Raw genomic sequence first — 19,954 nt, 5'->3', positions numbered from 1 at the left:
CCAATGTAAATTAATCCATTTGGACTAAACGGGACTAAACGGGACTAAACGTCCCAAAGGACAGAAACCAGATTTGTTTTATTAGTTTTGAATTGCGATTCGGAAACACCACAGTACCTCCAATTGAAACTCATTCGGCCCCTAGTAATGCGTAAAAATAACAATTACGATTCAACATACATTTGGTGTTGTTAGGTTTGCTAAAGACAAAAAACCACGTTAAATGATGCGTCATTAAATGTTCATTTAAAAAAGTAATTTAGTTAAAATGTTATAATTTATAAATATATTATGTTTGTCAATTTAGTATGAAATCATTCCATTATCATTTGGGCAGTGTTGTGAACTAAAAAAATTTTCAAATCACATTTGCGCAAACCCCATTTACTAATAAGTTGGCACCTTTCCAAAAAATTGGTGTAATAATTAGTTGCCACTTTTAAAAAAAATACTGTCCTTAATACATAGCTACCACTTTTTCCAAAATATTGGCTTGAGATTGTATTTATGAATTTCTTTTGACCATCTCCCGGCTGACGAATAGCCTAACTTTTAACAATTTTTTCTAAACTAATCGTGTTCTAGTTTTATTTGAATCCTTGTAAAAAATAGCAATTAAATTAACCTTAGGACAAGAGAGTTTGGGTTAGGTTTGCTAGATAAAAAAAAATATCGTCAATGCAGACCTATCTACTCATAGGTTTTTACGTTTTCGAAATATTAATCCTAATAATTAGTTGCCTCGGTTTCCAAAACGACCTAAATAATTCGTTGACACGTTTTACAAAAACTTAAGCCCAAAAAATTCATTTTCATCGTTTCCAAAAATATTGCCTCGAATAAGTGGTTGCCACAGTAACCGTTTCCAGATTATTGGCAATAATAATTAGTTGACACCTTTTCCAAAATCTATGCCCCAATAATATTACTTTGACCTTGTTAATTTGCCCTTGCCCCTTCAAAGTGAGCCTCCTTGGGATACATTGAACTTTGTTTTAAAGTTTTGGCTTCGTGCTAGTTTTGCTCTTCGATTCAATTGTAATTTAATTACTATTCATTGGGAAAAGCCATTTTTGTATTTTTTTCATTGAGACACATTGGTTTTTTCATTTCGGTCGAATGGGATTTCTACTCTTTTGGATTCTATCCAAAGAGACACGAGCAAACTGTGGGAAAGGAAACGTGTTTCCTAGAGCTCGGCATTTTCTATAAATTATCCACAAATTAGTGGAAAACCGAAAAGTTGTGGATATAATACGATTTAACACGTAAGTTCTGCGGATAATTTTCGAGTATGGATAAAGATAAAATGACTTGGATAGATAATGCCGAGCTCTTTTTCTGTCCAAGTAGCTTAGAAATTATAATTGCACTCGGTTGAAGGATTCTTTACAAGTAAAATATTTCCTGAAGCCGATAGCTATTCTAATGGAAGCTATTGGCTCTCCAACAGCACGAATTAAAGATTCCGGGAAACCCTTTTGATAAAGTAAACGAGTCATTCTTAACTTCGGATAAACAGTCGTAATAATCTTATTCTTAATATCCGAGAGATCTGTTTGTCTTGGCGGTCGAACATCACTAACTCTCCGGAATAAGACGCCGTAAGGATAAGATGGCTGCTCGTAATGGTTACCATCAGTAATGTTTTCGACAAAAAAACTCATGTTATTTTAAGGAGAAGCTTAGATAACATAACATTTTACCTTGCTAGAAGGGTCTTTTTCTAAATATAAAAGGAAAAATATTAAAATAAATAAATGATCTCTTGTTACATTATAATTATCACTTAATTACACTTAGAAACGTGAACTACAACGTCGCTATTCGTTGCTGAGAGAAGTAAGGTGTAAGAGGTTTGGTTTAGCAGACGCCACTAAACCAATGGCGGTGCAGTTTGCTAGTTTTTAAGACTAATTAAATGCTAATTATTTTGTAATAAGAGACCATTTATTTTATTATATATTTTCCCTCTTATATTTAGAAAAATTCCGCTCTTGCGAGGTAAAATGTTATGTTACCCGAACTTTTTCTTTTAATATTGCTTACCATTCCTTGGATAAAATTGTATAAACCATGATGTTCGGGTATAAAAAATTTCATCGAACCACTTTTGAAAATATCTGAGAGTTCATCTAGTGAATCGATGTTGCCATTGATAGAAATTCCTGCCGATGCTGTGAGCGCGTCACCATAGTGAATAGTTATTAAAGTACAAAATGATAGCCAAGATGAGATAATCAGAGCAGATGACGTCTGGGAACAATTCACATCGACACCTGTTAAACAAATGCCACAATTTTAGAGTTAGAATATACTGATAAGACAATATAACTCTTTAATAAAGCGCGTGGTGCCGTTACACAAAATTCGCAAAATTTCAATGACTGTGAATCAGGTCTCGAAAAAACCGGGGTTTTATTAAAAAAAAAGTCAGCCCACCGGGTTTTATTGCGTTTTGTTTCTTTATCTTAAAGGGAGGGTGAAGTGGAAAATCAAGTGATTTTTTATCGATTCTTCTACTAATTATGAGAAAATTCTGCATAGTGTAACATCCAGGAAATATCTCTGAATGATTTTAAAATTCAAATTAAGTTCAGATTTTATGGATAATTTAAAATAAGGACCTCTGACCACTCGCGTAACGCCCTGCCTTCCTGTTAACAAAATTGCACGCTGAATATCTCGCACTGATATCAAATCGCGAGCAACTTATATCAAATCTCGCGTTAAATTTCATTCGGCATGGAGCGTGCCACGCGAATTTCATTAACAAGAAGGCAAGGCGTTATGAGATTGGTCGGAGGCCCTTATTTCAAATTATCCATAAAATTTGAACCTCCTTTGAATTTTGTAATCATTCGTAGCAGGAATGTATGGAAGGGCTGGAATGGCTAAGGGGGCTCTCGTTGTACCCTTGATGGTGGAAACATAAGGCTAGTCCTTTTTGTTTTCTAGAAGTGTAGCTCCTCCCCCTACGTCTGTTTAGCTGTCCACCGAAGGCGAAAAATGTCATGACTCGTTAAAAAAGGCAGGGCAGAAGTGACCTTTTAAATTTTTTAAAGTTAAATGCGCTGATTCGCCGCCGTTTGCGTTCATATTCGATTCTCTCAGCCTAGGTAGAGGACCTAGGGTAGAGGGTGGAGAATTATAGAAAACAAGTTTTTTGGCAGCCAATGAATGGATGAAAATAATTTAAGTGGTAAATACGATTTTTACGTCAGGCTATGACGTCACTAGCGTAAATTAAGCCACGCCAGTTGTTTCCAAGATCATTTCACGCTGATTAGGATTTTACCTTAGACATTCCAATTCCTCCATACATTCCTGTTCGTAGATATTTCCTGGATGTTTCACTATGCAGAATGGCCTTATAGTGTGTAGTAGAACTGATTAAAAATCACTTCATTGTCCACTTCACCCTCCCTTTAAGCAGTTACGTGCATTGTAGAAATTTTCATTCAAATGTCATTGCTTAGTAAATGAAAATCTCAAAATTATTCATAAAACATATATAAATATTATTACATAATACTTTTGAAGTTGAAACAACAAATAACTATTATTTTTTAAATATCTTAAACTATCTTTTAATTGAAATTTCTCTGGCATTCAAATTCATCAAATTTGAAGATTTTAGAGAGGGTTTTTTTAAGTGGCTTTTTTATGGTGGGTAAAACGTAATAAAACCGAGGGTTTCTTTGTACTGGGTATTTTTAATTTTAAATACTCTGAAAGGCGGAGAAATCTCCAAATCGAAAGAGCTCAAAATGTTTCCGAGCTTTTTCACTGGACTATCAAAAGGAAAACACGACCGAATATTTTTAAATGAAGTTTAATTTAAACGAGTATAGAGGAAGATTCATATACAAGTAATAAACTCGTCATGTTAGTTAAGACCTACTATAGTTGAAAGGTCTAAAATAGCTCTACTTCGCAATAAGCGTGAAATTCGTTTAGGGACGAATGCTTGTATATAGGCTAAAGGCCAGAGAAAGCCAATTTTCCCACGCTTTATTACATGTAAAAATACAACGGAACGCTATTTGTGGAGAGAAGAAAGACTAAAAGAAAAGCACTATTTCAGTGACTAAGCTCGCGAGTCGTAGTGGCTCGATCACTAACGGCTCGGCTCGACCTTAAAAAAGCTAGCCCGTTAATAAAATCGAGCCGCCAAAGTGTCGGCTTGGCTCGAGCTCGTGACCAGTCCTACTACTTTATCTATTCATTATCCACAGAGTTAAGATCATAATACAATTTAACGTCTGATAAATTTTCCATTATGAGTAAAGATAAAGAATGTGGCTAATAGATAGGAAATGTCGAAATCCATCAGGAGTTCATAATAACCCCCTTCGGGGGGATGTATGAAACTGGCCATAGAGCTAATGGTAAAAATCGCGAACAACAACATTCTGTCGTTGCGCATAGAAAGGATTAGCCTGTTTATGGACATACAACCTTACAGTATATCGTAGTGGTATCTATGCTCCTTGGTTTTCGTTCCAAAACTTCCGTTGGCTGGGATCTCCGTCGAAAAGAAAAATGGCGATATGGTGGACGTAGAAACACGTTGCAATTCTTATATTAAGGATACTGGGAATAAATTTGTCCAAACCGTTTTAATTTAACCACGGAATTCTCACTCACCCATATCACAAAAAAACATTATTGACGATCGTTTAAATGTTTTGTTGAAAACTAGAAACCCCGACTAAAAGCCAACTTCTTAGCCAAGGCTTAATTTACATCGTTCCGACAGAAGTAGACGTGAGCCATTTTCACTCCCAAAATCACAAGATAAAAATAGTGCTAAACCAGAAGTGTGTAAGATAATGCGCGTGGGCCCTAAAAAATGGGGTAACCATTTCTTTGGGAGTTAAGCGGTGTATGAATCCGCTGAGCTTTACGGTGAAACTTTGTTATTACTGGCTTTTTAACCAGTTTCGTACTTCGGGTTATTATGAACTCTTGATGCCATGAATAGTATTACGAGCTTTATTCACATTATTCTGAAAAGGAGATAGAAAAAAGACACGTTGCGTTCTGACAAGTTTGTTGACGCCAACAAAGAAGTTGAGGGTGTCAATGAGGTAAGATTCGCTGAAATCTATCACTGTTCTTCTAGAGTTTGTATCCATCAGAGCTGATAGTGCAAAATCGGCTTCCTATAGAAAATTTACTACGTTACTCTAGGTTTTAATTATGTAACCGTTTTGTTATTCATAGTACATTTAATACAGGAAAAGGTTTAAGTCCAGAAATCATTGAAAACCGTGAAGGGTGGTTAATTTCCAAAAGTGAAATTAGAAGTGGGTAAGTTTCAGCTTTATAGACCGCTCCTATTATGCCATACAGCAACCAGCAAAGGGTATGGGCGGCCATATTAGGTAGGCTTGTTTCCTCGCTCTTTGAAGCACCGAAAGCGATAGTGTGAGTCGACTAACCTCCGCCTGTAGCGAACGTGAGGCGTTGCCTCATGCCGCGAGGGAACTACCCTAATATGGTGGCTTCTCCCTGTACGCAGTGGCGTCGCTAGGCCTTTTTTGGGGGGCTATAGCCCCCAAATTCCAAACTTTGCCCCCCAAAATAATCCGTAAACCCTACCAAAAAATTACTGTTAGCAACCTAAAATTCTGTAGCAATATATAAAAAATTATAATGATAGATTCGTTAAGTTTCATCTCTGCAGAGATGAATTTCAATATCAAACAGTACAATTTTGAACAAAAGAGCAGATGGAGACAAGTAAAATGTTACATGTTCTTTCGAAGGGAGTGCCAATAGTGTGGACTAAAAGCTGACCAAAACTAAAAGTAAACTAACGACGAGTGAAAATCCTTCATAATCGGTTCCGCAGCTTTTAAAAAAGGTTGTATATCTTTAAAATACGAATAATTTCACGTTGACACAAATTTACCGATAGTTTTAAATTTAAGGTCTACACATTTTCCAATGAACCCGTTATGCAATTTTTTTTATTAAGTTCTTATAATAACTAGTTTGCCCAGATTTAGCCCCCCCCCCCAAATTTCAAACCCTAGCGACGCTACTGCCTGTACGTTCTAATTGGTAAATTCATTGACTTGCTTTTCATTTCGGATGAACTTACTTTATTGTGGAGACGACCCACAACTCCAGTCCATGAATTATTAGATACTCGAGTGCCGTATTCTTTAACGTTTCAAAGTGCGTATCATTAAACGATATTCACTATGATACTTGTTGCACGTTCTCATTTGCATACAATGACACATGTCACACCCTGTATACGAGCTCGAAAATGTACTGCAGTGAAGTAGTCCGTCAGGGGTTTTGGGGGTTTTCCACTAATTGAAGCCGATCCATTGTTCTTAAGAAAGGTTCTTTTTTCTGATGAGGAGACATTTCACAGGGATGGTACGGTAAACCGACATAACTTACATTACTGGACCCAACGAAATCCATACTGGTTACGGCAACATTACCATCAAATTCGAAGGAAGATAAATGTTTGGTGTGGCATTCTGGGGAACAGAATCATCGGACCTTTCTTCTTCGAGGACAACATTACTGGTGACAGGTATTTGCACTTCCTGCGCCACGAGTTTAGTGATGCGATAGACGCATTATCATTAGCAGTGATGCGGGATCTGTGGTTCCAGTAGGATGGTGCGCCACCACATTGGGTGGTCAATGTTCGCCAATGGCTAACTGAGCACTTTCCAAACCGTTGAATCGGTAGAGGTGGACCAATTCCGTGGCCAGCAAGATCCCCTGACCTAACCCCACTTGATTTCTTCTTATGGGGATATGTTAAGGGGGAGGTGTATGCAACCGAACCTTTATATGTAGACGACTTGAAGGCCAGAATTCGAAGCGCAATTGAACGAATCACTCCTCAAATGCTAGAAAACGTAATACAAGGCATGGACAATCGTCTTGAAGAGTGCCTACACCACGACGGTAGGCACATCGAACATTTACGCTGATGGGTTTACCAAACAGCCCATTAATTTGTAGTGTGATGCCTTAGTTCCTAAGCTTAATCGTAGGTCTTTAACGTTTCAAAGTGCGTATCATTAAACGATATTCACTATGATACTTGTTGCACGTTCTCATTTGCATACAATGACACATGTCACACCCTGTATACGAGTTCGAAAATGTACTGCAGTGAAGTAGTCCGTCAGGGGTTTTGGGGGTTTTCCACAAAGGTAGGTGTTACTCTGATCTCTTCCACACTGTATAATAGCCAGTTCATTGATTGAAGGGATACTCTCAATGTTTTCCGACTAGTACAAGATGAGGGCAGATTTAGGTAAAAAAATGTGCCTAAAATTATCTGTGCCAAAACACGTGGATACTAAAAGCTTGATACAATTGTTATGCATCTCATTGTGTATTGAAGGGATTTATCAAATCGCGGGGTATGTATAATTTTAGATGATGAAATTAACGTTATATTAAAGCATACTTTTATAAGATATGTTTCATAAGTGTGACATTACCTATGCTTCGTAATGCTAGAGACTTATAACTCGAGCTAGTTCGAGAACAAGCGAGAATTGACAACACTTGGTTAATTGCAGTCCATCTACCTATGTAGTCTGCACTAAGCCTTTTACAGCGCCTCAACAGGCGTCGCTTTACCCGGAATCTATGACATTTCACTCATATCACTTCATTACAAGCTCTCAGTAATCAAAGACAAACTTAGGGAACATATCCTATGAGGTTGGAACTTATGATAGGTGTTCTTACGAAAAGTTCAGTGCAGAAGACAGTGTCCTTAACAGTTTCCATTCAAGCCCTTCTAATTGGTATTCTTTTCTTCCATCGACTAAGGTGGTAATTCCGGCAACATCAAGTAGAGCCGTCTATGGAATATGTTAATCATATTTTTTATGCCTGAAATCTATCGTAGCAACTATATGGTTTGATAAATTATCGAAACCTATCACACCTGCATGAAAGTTATATTAAACCTATTTCCGCAGCATCTTTGGTCAGAAAGCATCTTTGATTTTGCTTGGTATTTTATTGTTTCCAGACGAGCTACTGAGAAACCTTCATGTTTGCTAGAGATTGGAAATTAAATTAAATCGAAAGTTTCTGCTGAAATATCTTACACGAATGTCTTTATTTTATGAAGAAAATAGTCGGTTCGTTAAATTTAAATCTAAAAATAAAAATAAAAAAATTAAAAACTGATTTAAAATTACTTTGAAGAGATAAATACCTTTTATATAATAAAAAAAAATTTTGATTTCCGGAATAATCGTATATAAATTTTAGATAATTATAAGAAGTGAAATATTTGTCGTTTTTGTCGATAAAATGAAAAAAAAAAGAAGTTGGCAAATCAAAGTCAACTTCTCCGAGTCGAGACAAAATTAAGAGGTTTTTTTGAAATAAATAAATATAATTGATATTAATTATTTTAATCTTCAGTAAGTTACGTTGATATTAGCTAAGTCGTTTTAAGAAACGTTATTCCTAAAATAATTTTAAACATAGCTATTGTTTACGTTTGAATTCTATCGTATGCCTCTTGAAGAATATTTGGAAATTGAGGGTATATAAGGCTATTGATTTACAGTAACATAAAAGATTATAAAAAAACGTCTTGGTTTGGACCAAGGCCGAAAAAAAAAAACGATATGTGTGAGGTTTATCAATTGGCTGAAGTTCAGATATTGCAATTTTTTTAGTTATTTTTATCCATTTAATCCTTAATCAATATTAAATTCAATCAACTGATTTTACTGTTAATCGATCTATTCCCTCTAAATTAATTTAAAAAATTACATATCTACGCTTTTTCAAGAACAATTACATTTTCCGAAAACATTTTATCATGAAATTATTTATTTTGAAGGGAGTATTTGTTGAGGGATTAATATTGAATATTTGAAATACTCTGTCTAAAAAGACCAAGCGAACTTTGACATAATTCGAAAGGAAAATGTAAATATTTAATAGTGGATGCCAAACCAGATTGTTGCACGAATTCATACATTTAATTTCGTATATCGAAATGCTACATTTCTAATGTCGCGACTATGAAAGAACGGTTGTACTGCAACTTCCCTCTTCGTACTTTCTTGGGTGGGGGGGGGGGTGTTCAGTTAAGTGTGACCTTCTTCGTTTAACTGGTAATGAATGGAAATGAATATAACAAGCCTTTGGTACTGAAACGTATTTCTTTTTATGTAATTTTTACCTATACTTTTGGTTATATTTATACCGATATCATATTTTTCCAGTGCTACAGATAGCTACCTACTAACAAAAACCACACAGGATAAACGATGTTGCTTTGTCTTAAGTATACGGCATTCGTTTATTAACTAGTCTGAACAAAATAAATTTAAATTATCATATTTTGTTTAACATCAGTCTTCTTAGCAACTTACCGATTTAAATTTTTTTTTGATGCAAACTTGAAAATTTGTCAAGCCAGCAACAATTAAAACTATGTCCGTCAAGGAGCTTACACGAAATCCCTTCAAAATAATTAATTTCATGATAAAATGTTTTCGGATAATGTAATTGTTCTTTAAAAAGCGTAGATATGTAATTTGTTCAATTAATTTTGAGGGAATAGATCGATTAACAGTAAAATCAGTTGATTGAATTTAATATTGATTAAGGATTAAATGGATAAAAATAACTAAAAAAATTGATAAACCGAACACATATCGTTTGTTTTTTTCGGCCTTGGTCCAAACCAAGACGTTTTTTTTATAATATCTGTTACTTCAGTCTTAACGTAATTAAATTTTGAATAATTATGTTTGCTTTACCGTCATACATTTGGGGTGGATCTATTTCTCATTGCTTAAAGAAGTACTTAAGTAGCGTTAATTACATTTAACTTATATCCAATAACATTGATTTCGATAAGCATATAATGTTGCACTTTATTTATGAAAGAAGCTTAAAAACGACGGTACTTGAAATATGGAAGAAAAATATTTGTTTCGTACACTGTATACATATACAGTGGTGTCGAGATCAGATCAACAGCTTCCTTTATGTACAACCCCCAATACTACCAACGGGTGATGTCATACTAAATTATACAGGGTGTAAATAAATGTTTAGAATTCATGTTTTATTGTATGCAAGTGACAACGAGTGACAAGGTACAAAAGTAATACTGGAGAATGCAACAAAATATTTTAAAGCACTGTCCTACGATTAGTCTTAGAACGTGGGCCTCAAATTACAACCTCTTAACTGTTTGTTAAACACCTCAACGTAAATATTCGACGTTTCTACCATTGTGGTTTAGGCACTCATCCAGACGACTGTCCATGTCTTGCAATACATTTGCAAGCAGTAAGCTCATGACGCATGGTAAGACTAATGGTATTGCCGTCTTACGAAATCCTCGTCCGTTAAGGCTTGATGTAGGGGGGTATGATAATGCCGGTAGTGATACCCTTGTGAACTGGCACAAACAGTAGAATGGCTTAGTGCAACTTCTTGTTCCACCGGCCGCTACTATTAGCATGAATTGGCTTCAAAACGTGCTACGATGTCAAAATCTCTATCCTCATTACAGACTATACAGTCTCTTCTACGTTCACGATCTTGCACTACCTAAATCACGAAGGTGCTCGCCAATGTCGGAAAAGGTGCTTCGCACCGGATGTTGTCGGTGTGGAAACCGTTCGGCATAAAGCACTGCCTTTAGTTGAACGTTACTGCGACCTTCACCCAAAATAGACATCCTGTCCAATTTGTCCTGGTTGGAATAGGTTGGCATTTTGCTAGGAAACGAGACTAACTACTGTAATTCTACTACTTAGCTCCTACGTTGAAGACCCTGTATATCAAAAGGGACCGGAAGTACCTCAAAGTTGAGTTTTCAAAGATTGCCAGATTGAGCAGGTCATGGGATTTAAAGTGATGAAGGTCGGTTTAACGTTCTGCAAGTGACACCGCGGTATGATTTTGGTGCTCCAATATCCTCATCCGATAAGTCCAAACAACTACCATCCTGGTTTTTCGGCTCATCGTTGCGGTATTACCGGTTCCATTAGAAATTATAAAAAACGTCTTGGTTTGGACCAATTCCGAAAAAACAAACGATATGTGTGAGGTTTATCATTTGACTGAAGTTTCAGATATTGCAATTGTTTTAGTTATTTTTATCCATTTAATCCTTAATCAATATTAAATTCAATCAACTGATTTTACTGTTAATCGATCCATTCCCTCTAAATTAATTAAAAAATTACATATCTACGCTTTTTCAAGAACAATTACATTTTCCGTATACATTTTATCATGAAATTAATTATTTTGAAGGGAGTACGTGTTGAGGTGTCAATATTGAATATTTGAAATATTCTACTGACTTTCTAAAAAGAGCAGGTGAACTTTGACATAATTAGAAAGGAAAATGTAAATATTTAATAGTGGATGCCAAACAAGGGTGTTGCACGAATTTATACATTTAATTTCGTTAATCGAAATGCTACATTTCTATTGTCGCCTCTATGAAGAAAAGATTGCACTGCAATTTCCCTCTCCGTGCTTTAGAATTTCTTGGTCATAATTCAGTCTTCATTTGAAACGTCATTTCTACATTGTTGGCGCTACTTGTACCCCGGTTATGTATTACCAGAAGGGAATAAGAAAGAAGGGAGACATTAGAGCCTGCTTTGGTAACGAGAGTCCGACCAACCTCAAGAAAACCGCGAAAACTTAGCGCAAGTACACACAGCTTTTAACCAATTTACTGCAAATATAGTTCTTTTAAGTTCTCCGCGGTATCAGGCGGCCTATTTGTCTGCTAGATTTTCATTCTCCAAAGGCTTAGGGTTGTCGATGTTTCGTTCTTGTGTAATTATAACCTCAAGCATGTAATTTATTGAAACTAATTTTTATTTTTTAATATTAATTCAGAATAATTAGTTTTCATCTATTTATTTCCTTCAAATTTTCTGATTTTGGTATGTTCTCAATTCCCGTGTATCTAAATTAATTGCACAGCTTGATTTCGTTTATCAACATGAAATTCGGCCATTTTTATCTCCTTCAATGTAAAGTTGTAAACAAAACTACTTTTTATTCGTCAACCGAGACGTCACCTTCTTATGTGACCCCACAGCTAAGACAGAAGTTAGCCAATCAGTGAAGGGTAGTTGATTTGAGGTTAGTAAGACTGTTGTTACGAGTGTAAAGCATTATGGAGATATAAAGTGTGTCCCTTCTCTCTTATTCCCTTCTGGTATTACGCGTAATCATTTTAGCACGCTTAAAGACCATTTTGGAAAACACACAGGGGCGAGGCCACCATTGGGGTATTCTCCCTCGCACCAATGGTCACCGCCAGACGGTGCCAAAGTTCACTAGAGGCAGGAGGCTAGTCAACTAGCTCTGCCTATAGCGGTGCTTCTAGGCATCACCGTTGTGTAAACTTGAACCCAGATTTTTTTATATTGGGAAAATAGAGGATGGGGGTCGGAGTAAAGTGTGACCTTCTTCGCATAACTGGTAATGAATAATGTGTATACCCATATTATTTCCGCATGAAATGTAATCTTTACCCTTATCTTTGGTTATATCAGAAGTAAGATAAGGGACTAGAAGTATCGAGGTAACCAAACTCTTCACTTGGCGATGGAAGCGGCATAAAATCGTCAAATTTGTTCACTAGTGCTAGGCTCTATTACCAATGCTAGGGCACTTTAATTCTAGTCCCTTATCTTACTGCTGGTTATATTTATACCGATATTATATTTTTCCTTTCCTACAAAACGAAACCACACAGGATAAACATTGTTGCTTTGTCTTAAGAAGACGACATTAGTTTATATATTAGTTTGAGAAAAAAAGTTCCTTATCATATTTTCTCTAACATCAGTCTTCTCAGAAACTTACTACAGATTTAAACTTTTTTGGTGCAAACTTGAAAATTTGTTAAGCCAGCAACAATTAAAACTATGTCCGTCAAGGTGCTTACAAGTTAGTGAGCAACGAAACGAAATCCCTTCAAAATAATTAATTTCATGATAAAATGTTTTCGGAAAATGTAATTGTTCTTGAAAAAGCGTAGATATGTAATTTTTTCAATTAATTTAGAGGGAATGGATCGATTAACAGTAAAATCAGTTGATTGAATTTAATATTGATTAAGGATTAAATGGATAAAAATAACTAAAACAATTGCAATATCTGAAACTTCAGTCAAATGATAAACCTCACACATATCGTTTGTTTTTTCGGCCTTGGTCCAAACCAAGACGTTTTTTTATAATATCTGTCACTTCAGTCTTATTGTAGTTAAAATTTGAATAATTTTATTTTTGCTTTACCGTCATACATTTTGGGTTGAAAGAAGAACTTATGTATCGTTAATTACATTTAACTTATATAAAAAATATAAAAAACATAGATTTCGATAAGCATATAATTTGTACTTTATTTAAGAAAAAGTTTAAAAATTACAATATTTAAAATATAGAATAAAAATGTTTATTTGTTTCGTACACTCTATACATATACAGTGTGGTCAAGATCAGACCAACACCTTCCTTTATGTACAACCCCCAATACTGCCAACGGCTGATGTCATACTAAATTATACAGCGTGTAAATAAATGTCTGGAATTCATGCTTATTATATGCTAGTGACAAGTTACAAAAAGAATACTGGAGAATATGCCTGAACACAACAAAATATTTTAAAGCACAGTCCTACGATTGGTCTTAGAACTGTTTGGTAAACACATCAACGAAAATATTCGACGTTTCTAGAATTGTGGTTGAGGCACTCTTCCAGACGACTATCCATGTCTTGCAATACATTTGCAAGCAGTAAACTCATGACGCCTGGTAAGACTAATGGTATTGCCGTCTTAGGTAATCCTCGTCCGTTAAGGCATGATATAGTGGGGTATGATAATGCCGGTAGTGATGCCATTGTAAACTGGCACAAACAGTAGAAAGGCTTAGTGCAACTTCTTGTTCCACCGCTCTATTATTACTTATTAGCATGAATTGGCTTCAAAACGTGCTACGATGTCAAAATCTCTATCCTCATTACTGACTATACCGTCTCTTCTACATTCACGATCTTGCACTACCGAAATCACGAAGGTGCTCGCCAATGTCCGGATGTTGTCGGTGTGGAAACAGTTCGGCATAAAGTACTGCCTTTAGTTGAACGCATTTTGCTAGGAAAAGAGACTAACTACTATAATTCTACTACTTAGCTGCTACACTGAAGACCCTGTATATCAAAAGGGACCGGAAGTACCTCAAAGTTGAGTTTTCAAAGATTGCCAGATTGAGCGGGTCATGTGGTTTATAGTGGTGAAGGTTGCTTTGACTTTCGACACGTGACACCGCGGTATGTTTTTGGTGCTCCAATGTCCTCTCCCGATAGGTCCAACCATTTACCATCCTGGTTTTTCGGCTCAGCGTTGCGGTATTGCCGGTCCCATTAGAAATACAAGGTCTGTATTGTTAAGGCTTAGAAATAAGTGGTTTTTATATACTGGTCCTCAGGATTAGTGACTCCTAACGTCTATAAAAAATAAATTGGTCCTTAGGACCAGTGACCCTTACCTTAATATTCTTTCTACTGGTCCCATTGTAAAATTTTTTGTTGATATATATAGGCGCTAGCCCACTTGCGAGAAGGTTCAAGGTAGTTTGACCATAAATGATAGGTTTGACTAAATTGACTCTGCGAGACTTCAAAATTCCAATCGTGTGCCGAGACTGCCGACTGCCGCGTAGTTTTAAATCTAACTTAATACCACTACCAAAACCTGGTACCACTTGGCAAGCCCTTCATTTGGGTCTAAACTCTAGAGTGATGCGGTTTATTGTGTTTGAAAGAGAAAAGTTAAGAGTAGAAATTGGAAGAAAGCTTGAATTTTTAAACTGGTCCCGCCTCAATTCCCATCAAAAAACATAATTATTAATTTTTTCAATTAAAAACTGGTCCAAGCAATTAATAAACTGGTTTTGGACCAGTGGACGTGTGCTATTTCTAAGTCTGGTAGTGTTAAAATTGTAACAATACTCCTGTTAAAAAGGCACAAATACTGTAACATCCCGCCTAAACTTTTAAGTTTCGCTCCTTTTCAATAGCTCTCTTTCAATATGGAAAAATGCTTTTAAATGACAATTTATTTAAGTGTAAGAATTAAACAGGAAAGTGGAGGCTGAGTGTAAGATAAGTGTAGTTTTAATTATAATTTGTTAGCTTAATTATAAGGTATCCATGAATTTACCAAAAACATTCGTGTTTTGGGTTGATTTCACTTTAATTATACTTGATTAAGTTTAATTTAACGGTTTATCTAGTGTGGATACAAGTTTCGATAAAATATTAACTTTAATTGCAATTACCCTAAAATATGTAAGAGCTTTCGATGTATTTTAATGATGAATTAAATAATATGAAAGTGAAATAGGAAACATCTGTGGCTGTGCGAAAAACTTGTGATGTTTTAATATTAATTTGAGCGCGGTTCGGGAGAGTGGATTAAGCTTAAAAGTGTAATTTATTGGAATTTTTTACCCTAATTGCAACGTTTAGTGAAGTTTAACATTTTTGCCAGTCATTATTTTACCCAAAACTTTTGAATTTCGCGCCAATTAATGTACTTTAAAGATAGTTTAAATTAACTTAAGTGTGAAATAGAAAACATTGGGATTTATACCAATGGCTTGGGTAGTTTTAAATAAGATTAAAAGTTATTTGAGTTTTATCCAAAAAATGAATATATTTGGTTTAATTTCACGGTAATTATTTTTAATTGAGTGACAATTAACGTAGGATTGTGTTTTGGCAGTGTACATTTAGGTTATAAAATGACTTTCAATATATACTTCACGTTAATTGCAATTTTTAGTGGAGCTTTTGAATCTTATTTTACCCTACACTTTCGAATTTCGCGCCTATTAATGTATTTTAAAGATAATTTAAATTAACTTAAGTGTGAAATAGAAAACATGGGGCTATACTAACAGCTTGTGCAGTTTTAATCTTAATTAAGTATTTTATTTCAAAGTTACTCGAGTTCTCTCATCCAAATATGTATATTTCATGTTTAAATTCACGTTAATAATTAAGTTGAAATTAATGAAGGATTGAGGTTTGGCAGTGTTGATTTAGTTTATAAAATGAGTTTCAAATCACCTTAATTGTAAAGTTTAGAAGAGTTTTTCATTCTTGCCAACACAATGTGTTAAATTTTTATCATACAACGTGCTAAATTTGCGGTAACATAAAGATCATCTATAACATATGTTAATGAATGATGTGATTCTATAGTTTAGCAACTTTGGCTTCAATAACAGTAATTAAATTAAATACCTAAACAATTCATAGCAATTTAGACAAATGAACAAACGGCAATGTGAACTGTGGAGATAACGAACAACGTAACCCTCCGTTGCTGACGACAATGTCCTCCTGGATTAATCAGCACCACTGTTACTTCTATTTATGAATTAACAAAATCCACTGTTGGTAACAAATAGTTAAGCTGCGCTAACGTAAACACCACGACTCTGCCGTAGGGAAAACATATTAAACTTTTTGTCATCTTACCAGTAGTATTTTGAAGTTTTCGATCTTTATTTCAACACGTTAATAATTTGAATAGGTATGCCATTTTTTATATCACGGTAAATACAGCATAAAAACCTAGGGTTAACCAGGGCCGGAAATAAGCACAGGACAGTGGACATTGTCCAATAAAATTTTAAAATGTCCCATAACTTTTTTAAAAACTAAGGGGGTCACTGGACATTTTGACCAATAAATTTTCCGAAGTTTTGATAGCTTGACTATGAATATGCGACACTATTTATGCACACGCCAGTGGACAATGTCCAATAAATTCCCAGTCAAATAGGGGGGTCATTGGACACATGTCCTATAAGAAATTTTTCTTATTTCCGGCCCTGGGGTTAACCCGGTTAGGCTATGTTTCAACTTTCTAGCATAAAATTGAGCAGACTACAGGATTCCAAAACAAATGGGAGCTGGAAATCAGCCTTTTTAATAATCTTTAAAGCAGTGTGGGAAATAAGGATTTTTTTAAAACGGGACCTGTGGCCAGTAGAGCCTAGGTATTTTAATTAAAAAACTGGCCACAGTGCCACCTACCATTTTTAGCCTCAAAAATCAGGCTTCCGTAATTTATGGCCAAATTATCTATTCTTGATAAAATGTGCTATGGCATAGGCTTAGTAGGTTAGGTTTTAGAGGTATGGGTATTTCAAAATATTGGAGTCCTAAATTAAGAACTATTAGTCTTTATTGAGTAATGCTAAATTAAAAAATTCGACTCGTAGGGAGGGAGTTGGCACCAGGGTTGGAAATAAGACAGGTTTACAAGTCCAAAACCAGTTTATTAATTGCTCGGACCAGTTTATTTATTCCAAAACCTAGGGTCAGTGGTCTAAGGGACCACTTTATTAATTATCGTTTTTGGAAAAAATAGACGGTGGGACCAGTTTATAAATTCGGGGTTCCTTATTAGAATTTTTCTATCTCAACATATTTTCTACCAATTCTACTCCTAGGTAGTTAGTACTCCTTGGCTACAGCTTCCCTACAAAAATTTTGTAGTCTATTGACTATTGATCTTGTCTAGCGTCTATACTCTAGAATGAGTCTCTTGTAGTCGACAGTCTAGACCATAGCCAGTACTAGTTGTCAGTAGTCGTATTAGGCAGTAGTGCATGGTCACATTTCAGGATTTTGATCTGGCTTACTGATAGCGAGAGAAGATATTGCCACCGAATTTATGTAAAATGCAATAAGGATAGTTCAGAAAAGGATTCAGAACTTCAAATATCATTAGACATGTTGATTTGATATTTAGTGGCAGCTAGTTGAAAAATTGTGATAAGAAATAAAAGTTAACTGTTATGGATTGTTATATGCTACTTTGTCCTACAGTAAATAATTCAAAATCAATTAGAATTTTCAGCTTCTTTACTTTTGTGTCTTTACGTGCTTTTAATTCTCACCATTTTAGAAATTTAATTTATAGTGGGACCGGTAAAATAATAATTAATGCGAGGGTCACTGGTCCCAAGGACCAGTTTAATAATTCCAACATGAGGGGTCACTGGTCCCGAGGACCACTAACCAAATTCACCTTATTTCCAACCCTGGTTGGCACTCCATTGTTATCTTCCCATAGACGCTAATACAGTCAAAATCAGCAGACTGCCTTTCCCTATAGACCAGACCCAAACAAGACTACCGAGAGATTATCTTTCCTTTAGCTAACTGCAAAAATCACTTCATCTACAGATTCTACACTGTGTGTAGAGCGTAGACAGACATACGAAACCCAACCATAATCCCACTCCCAAATACACAATTCAGGGCAAACAAGCAAACAGCATAGAAGCAAAGACGAGACAATTTTAGGGATTAATCCCATAGTATTTATTTAATGAACGAAAATCTTGAGGGGGAAAAACTTTGAATTAATTAAGTGGCCAGCAGGGCCAGTAGACCCCAAAGCGTTTAATTTTTAAACTGGCCCAGGTAATTTTTAAACTGGCTATTGGCCTGTGATTGTGCCTTATTTACCACACTGCTTTAAAGAGGAAAGACACTATATGAGACTAAAATTACATAGAGTAACTAAAATAGGGGAATGGCAGCCCTCTGCCTTCGACTGTATTAAGCTCTATGGGGAAATAACATGGAGTGCTATTAGACTATACAACTTAAGCCTTGGCCGTAAAGAAGATCGAAAAATTTACTTCAAAAGATATAAAAACCTCTATTAACAGAAGTTATTTACCTGAATTAATTTTTAGATGAAAATTCGACCTGATAACAAAGTATTTGTTCTTAAAGGTGTTATAGATAATTAGCAAATCCAAATAAAGGTGTTCAAGCTCGGATGAAATTATAAAAAAACGTCTTGGTTTGGACCAAGGCCGAAAAAACAACCGATATGTGTGAGGTTTATCAATCGGCTGAAGTTTCAGATATTGCAATTTTTTTAGTTATTTTTATCCATTTAATCCTTAATCAATATTAAATTCAATCAACTGATTTTACTGTTAATCGATCTATTCCCTCTAAATTAATTGAAAAAATTACATATCTACGCTTTTTCAAGAACAATTACATTTTCCGAAAACATTTTGCCATGAAACTAATTATTTTGAAGGGAGCACGTGTTGAGGGATTTAATATTGAATATTTGAAATACTGTGTCTAAAAAGACCAAGCGAACTTTGACATAAATCGAAAGGAAGATGTAAATATTTAATAGTGGATGCCAAACCAGGGTGTTGCACGAATTCATACATTTAATTTCCTATATCGAAATGCTACATTTCTAATGTCGCGACGGTGAAAGAAAGGTTGCACTGCAATTTCCCTCTTCGTACTTTAGACTTTCTTGGGGGGGGGGGGTTAAGTTAAGTGTGACCTTCTTCGTTTAACTGGTAATGAACATAACAAGCCATTGGTACTGAAACGTATTTCTTTTTATGTAATTTTTACCTATACTTTTGGTTATATTTATACCGATATCATATTTTTCCAGTGCTACAGATAGCTACCTACTAACAAAAACCACACAGGATAAACGATGTTGCTTTGTCTTAAGTATACGGCATTCGTTTATTAACTAGTCTGAACAAAATAAATTTAAATTATCATATTTTTTTTAACACCAGTCTTTTTAGCAACTTACCGATTTAAGGTTTTTTTTTTGATGCAAACTTGAAAATTTGTCAAACCAGCAACAATTAAAACTATGTCCGTCAAGGTGCTTATACGAAATCCCTTTAAAATAATTAATTTCATGATAAAATGTTTGCGGAAAATGTAATTGTTCTTGAAAAAGCGTAGATATGTAATTTTTTCAATTAATTTAGAGGGAATAGATGGATTAACAGTAAAATCAGTTGATTGAATTTAATATTGATTAAGGATTAAATGGATAAAAATAAC

General features: G+C 35.1%; 1 protein-coding gene and 1 long non-coding RNA gene across 3 annotated transcripts; both read right to left on the bottom strand.

The window, feature by feature from the left end:
* Positions 1–493: 493 nt before the first annotated feature.
* Positions 494–8,166, bottom strand: LOC149584715 (uncharacterized). 2 transcript variants are annotated; one of them, XM_089863390.1, is made up of 5 exons: positions 8,112–8,166; positions 7,946–8,060; positions 7,744–7,859; positions 2,050–2,279; positions 494–1,619 (listed from the first exon to the last, which is right to left on the bottom strand). In XM_089863390.1, the coding sequence occupies exons 2-4, from the start codon at positions 7,997–7,999 to the stop codon at positions 2,189–2,191; spliced, it is 261 nt and encodes an 86-aa protein (XP_089719516.1). In that variant the 5' UTR covers positions 8,000–8,060; positions 8,112–8,166; the 3' UTR covers positions 494–1,619; positions 2,050–2,188. The 2 variants fall into 2 exon arrangements, with proteins under 2 accessions (XP_089719516.1, XP_089719515.1); XM_089863389.1 differs by having other exon boundaries at positions 7,946–8,157.
* A 2,438-nt stretch (positions 8,167–10,604) lies between these two features.
* Positions 10,605–16,595, bottom strand: LOC149584714 (uncharacterized). The gene is made up of 3 exons (XR_016380387.1): positions 16,568–16,595; positions 16,154–16,456; positions 10,605–10,701 (listed from the first exon to the last, which is right to left on the bottom strand). It is a non-coding gene; the product is annotated as an uncharacterized LOC149584714 (long non-coding RNA).
* Between the last annotated feature and the right edge of the window lie 3,359 nt (positions 16,596–19,954).

The sequence above is a fragment of the Phalangium opilio genome, unplaced genomic scaffold (genome assembly GCF_054372755.1).
Source record: "Phalangium opilio isolate 3A_F unplaced genomic scaffold, DU_Popi_V2 ptg001170l_1, whole genome shotgun sequence".
Taxonomy (NCBI): domain Eukaryota; kingdom Metazoa; phylum Arthropoda; class Arachnida; order Opiliones; family Phalangiidae; genus Phalangium; species Phalangium opilio.
This window is presented reverse-complemented; position numbering and strand designations above follow the sequence as displayed.

Bases quoted from the DNA above. Each gene is read 5' to 3' on its own strand.
- LOC149584715 (XM_089863390.1), bottom strand. From the start codon at position 7,999: ATGCTTTCTGACCAAAGATGCTGCGGAAATAGGTTTAATATAACTTTC. The intron at 7,860-7,945 runs GTGTGATAGGTT...CATATTCCATAG, and splicing joins TTAATATAACTTTCATGCAG to ACGGCTCTACTTGATGTTGC. The intron at 2,280-7,743 runs GTAAGAACACCT...TTTGTTTAACAG, and splicing joins TCTTCTGCACTGAACTTTTC to GTGTCGATGTGAATTGTTCC.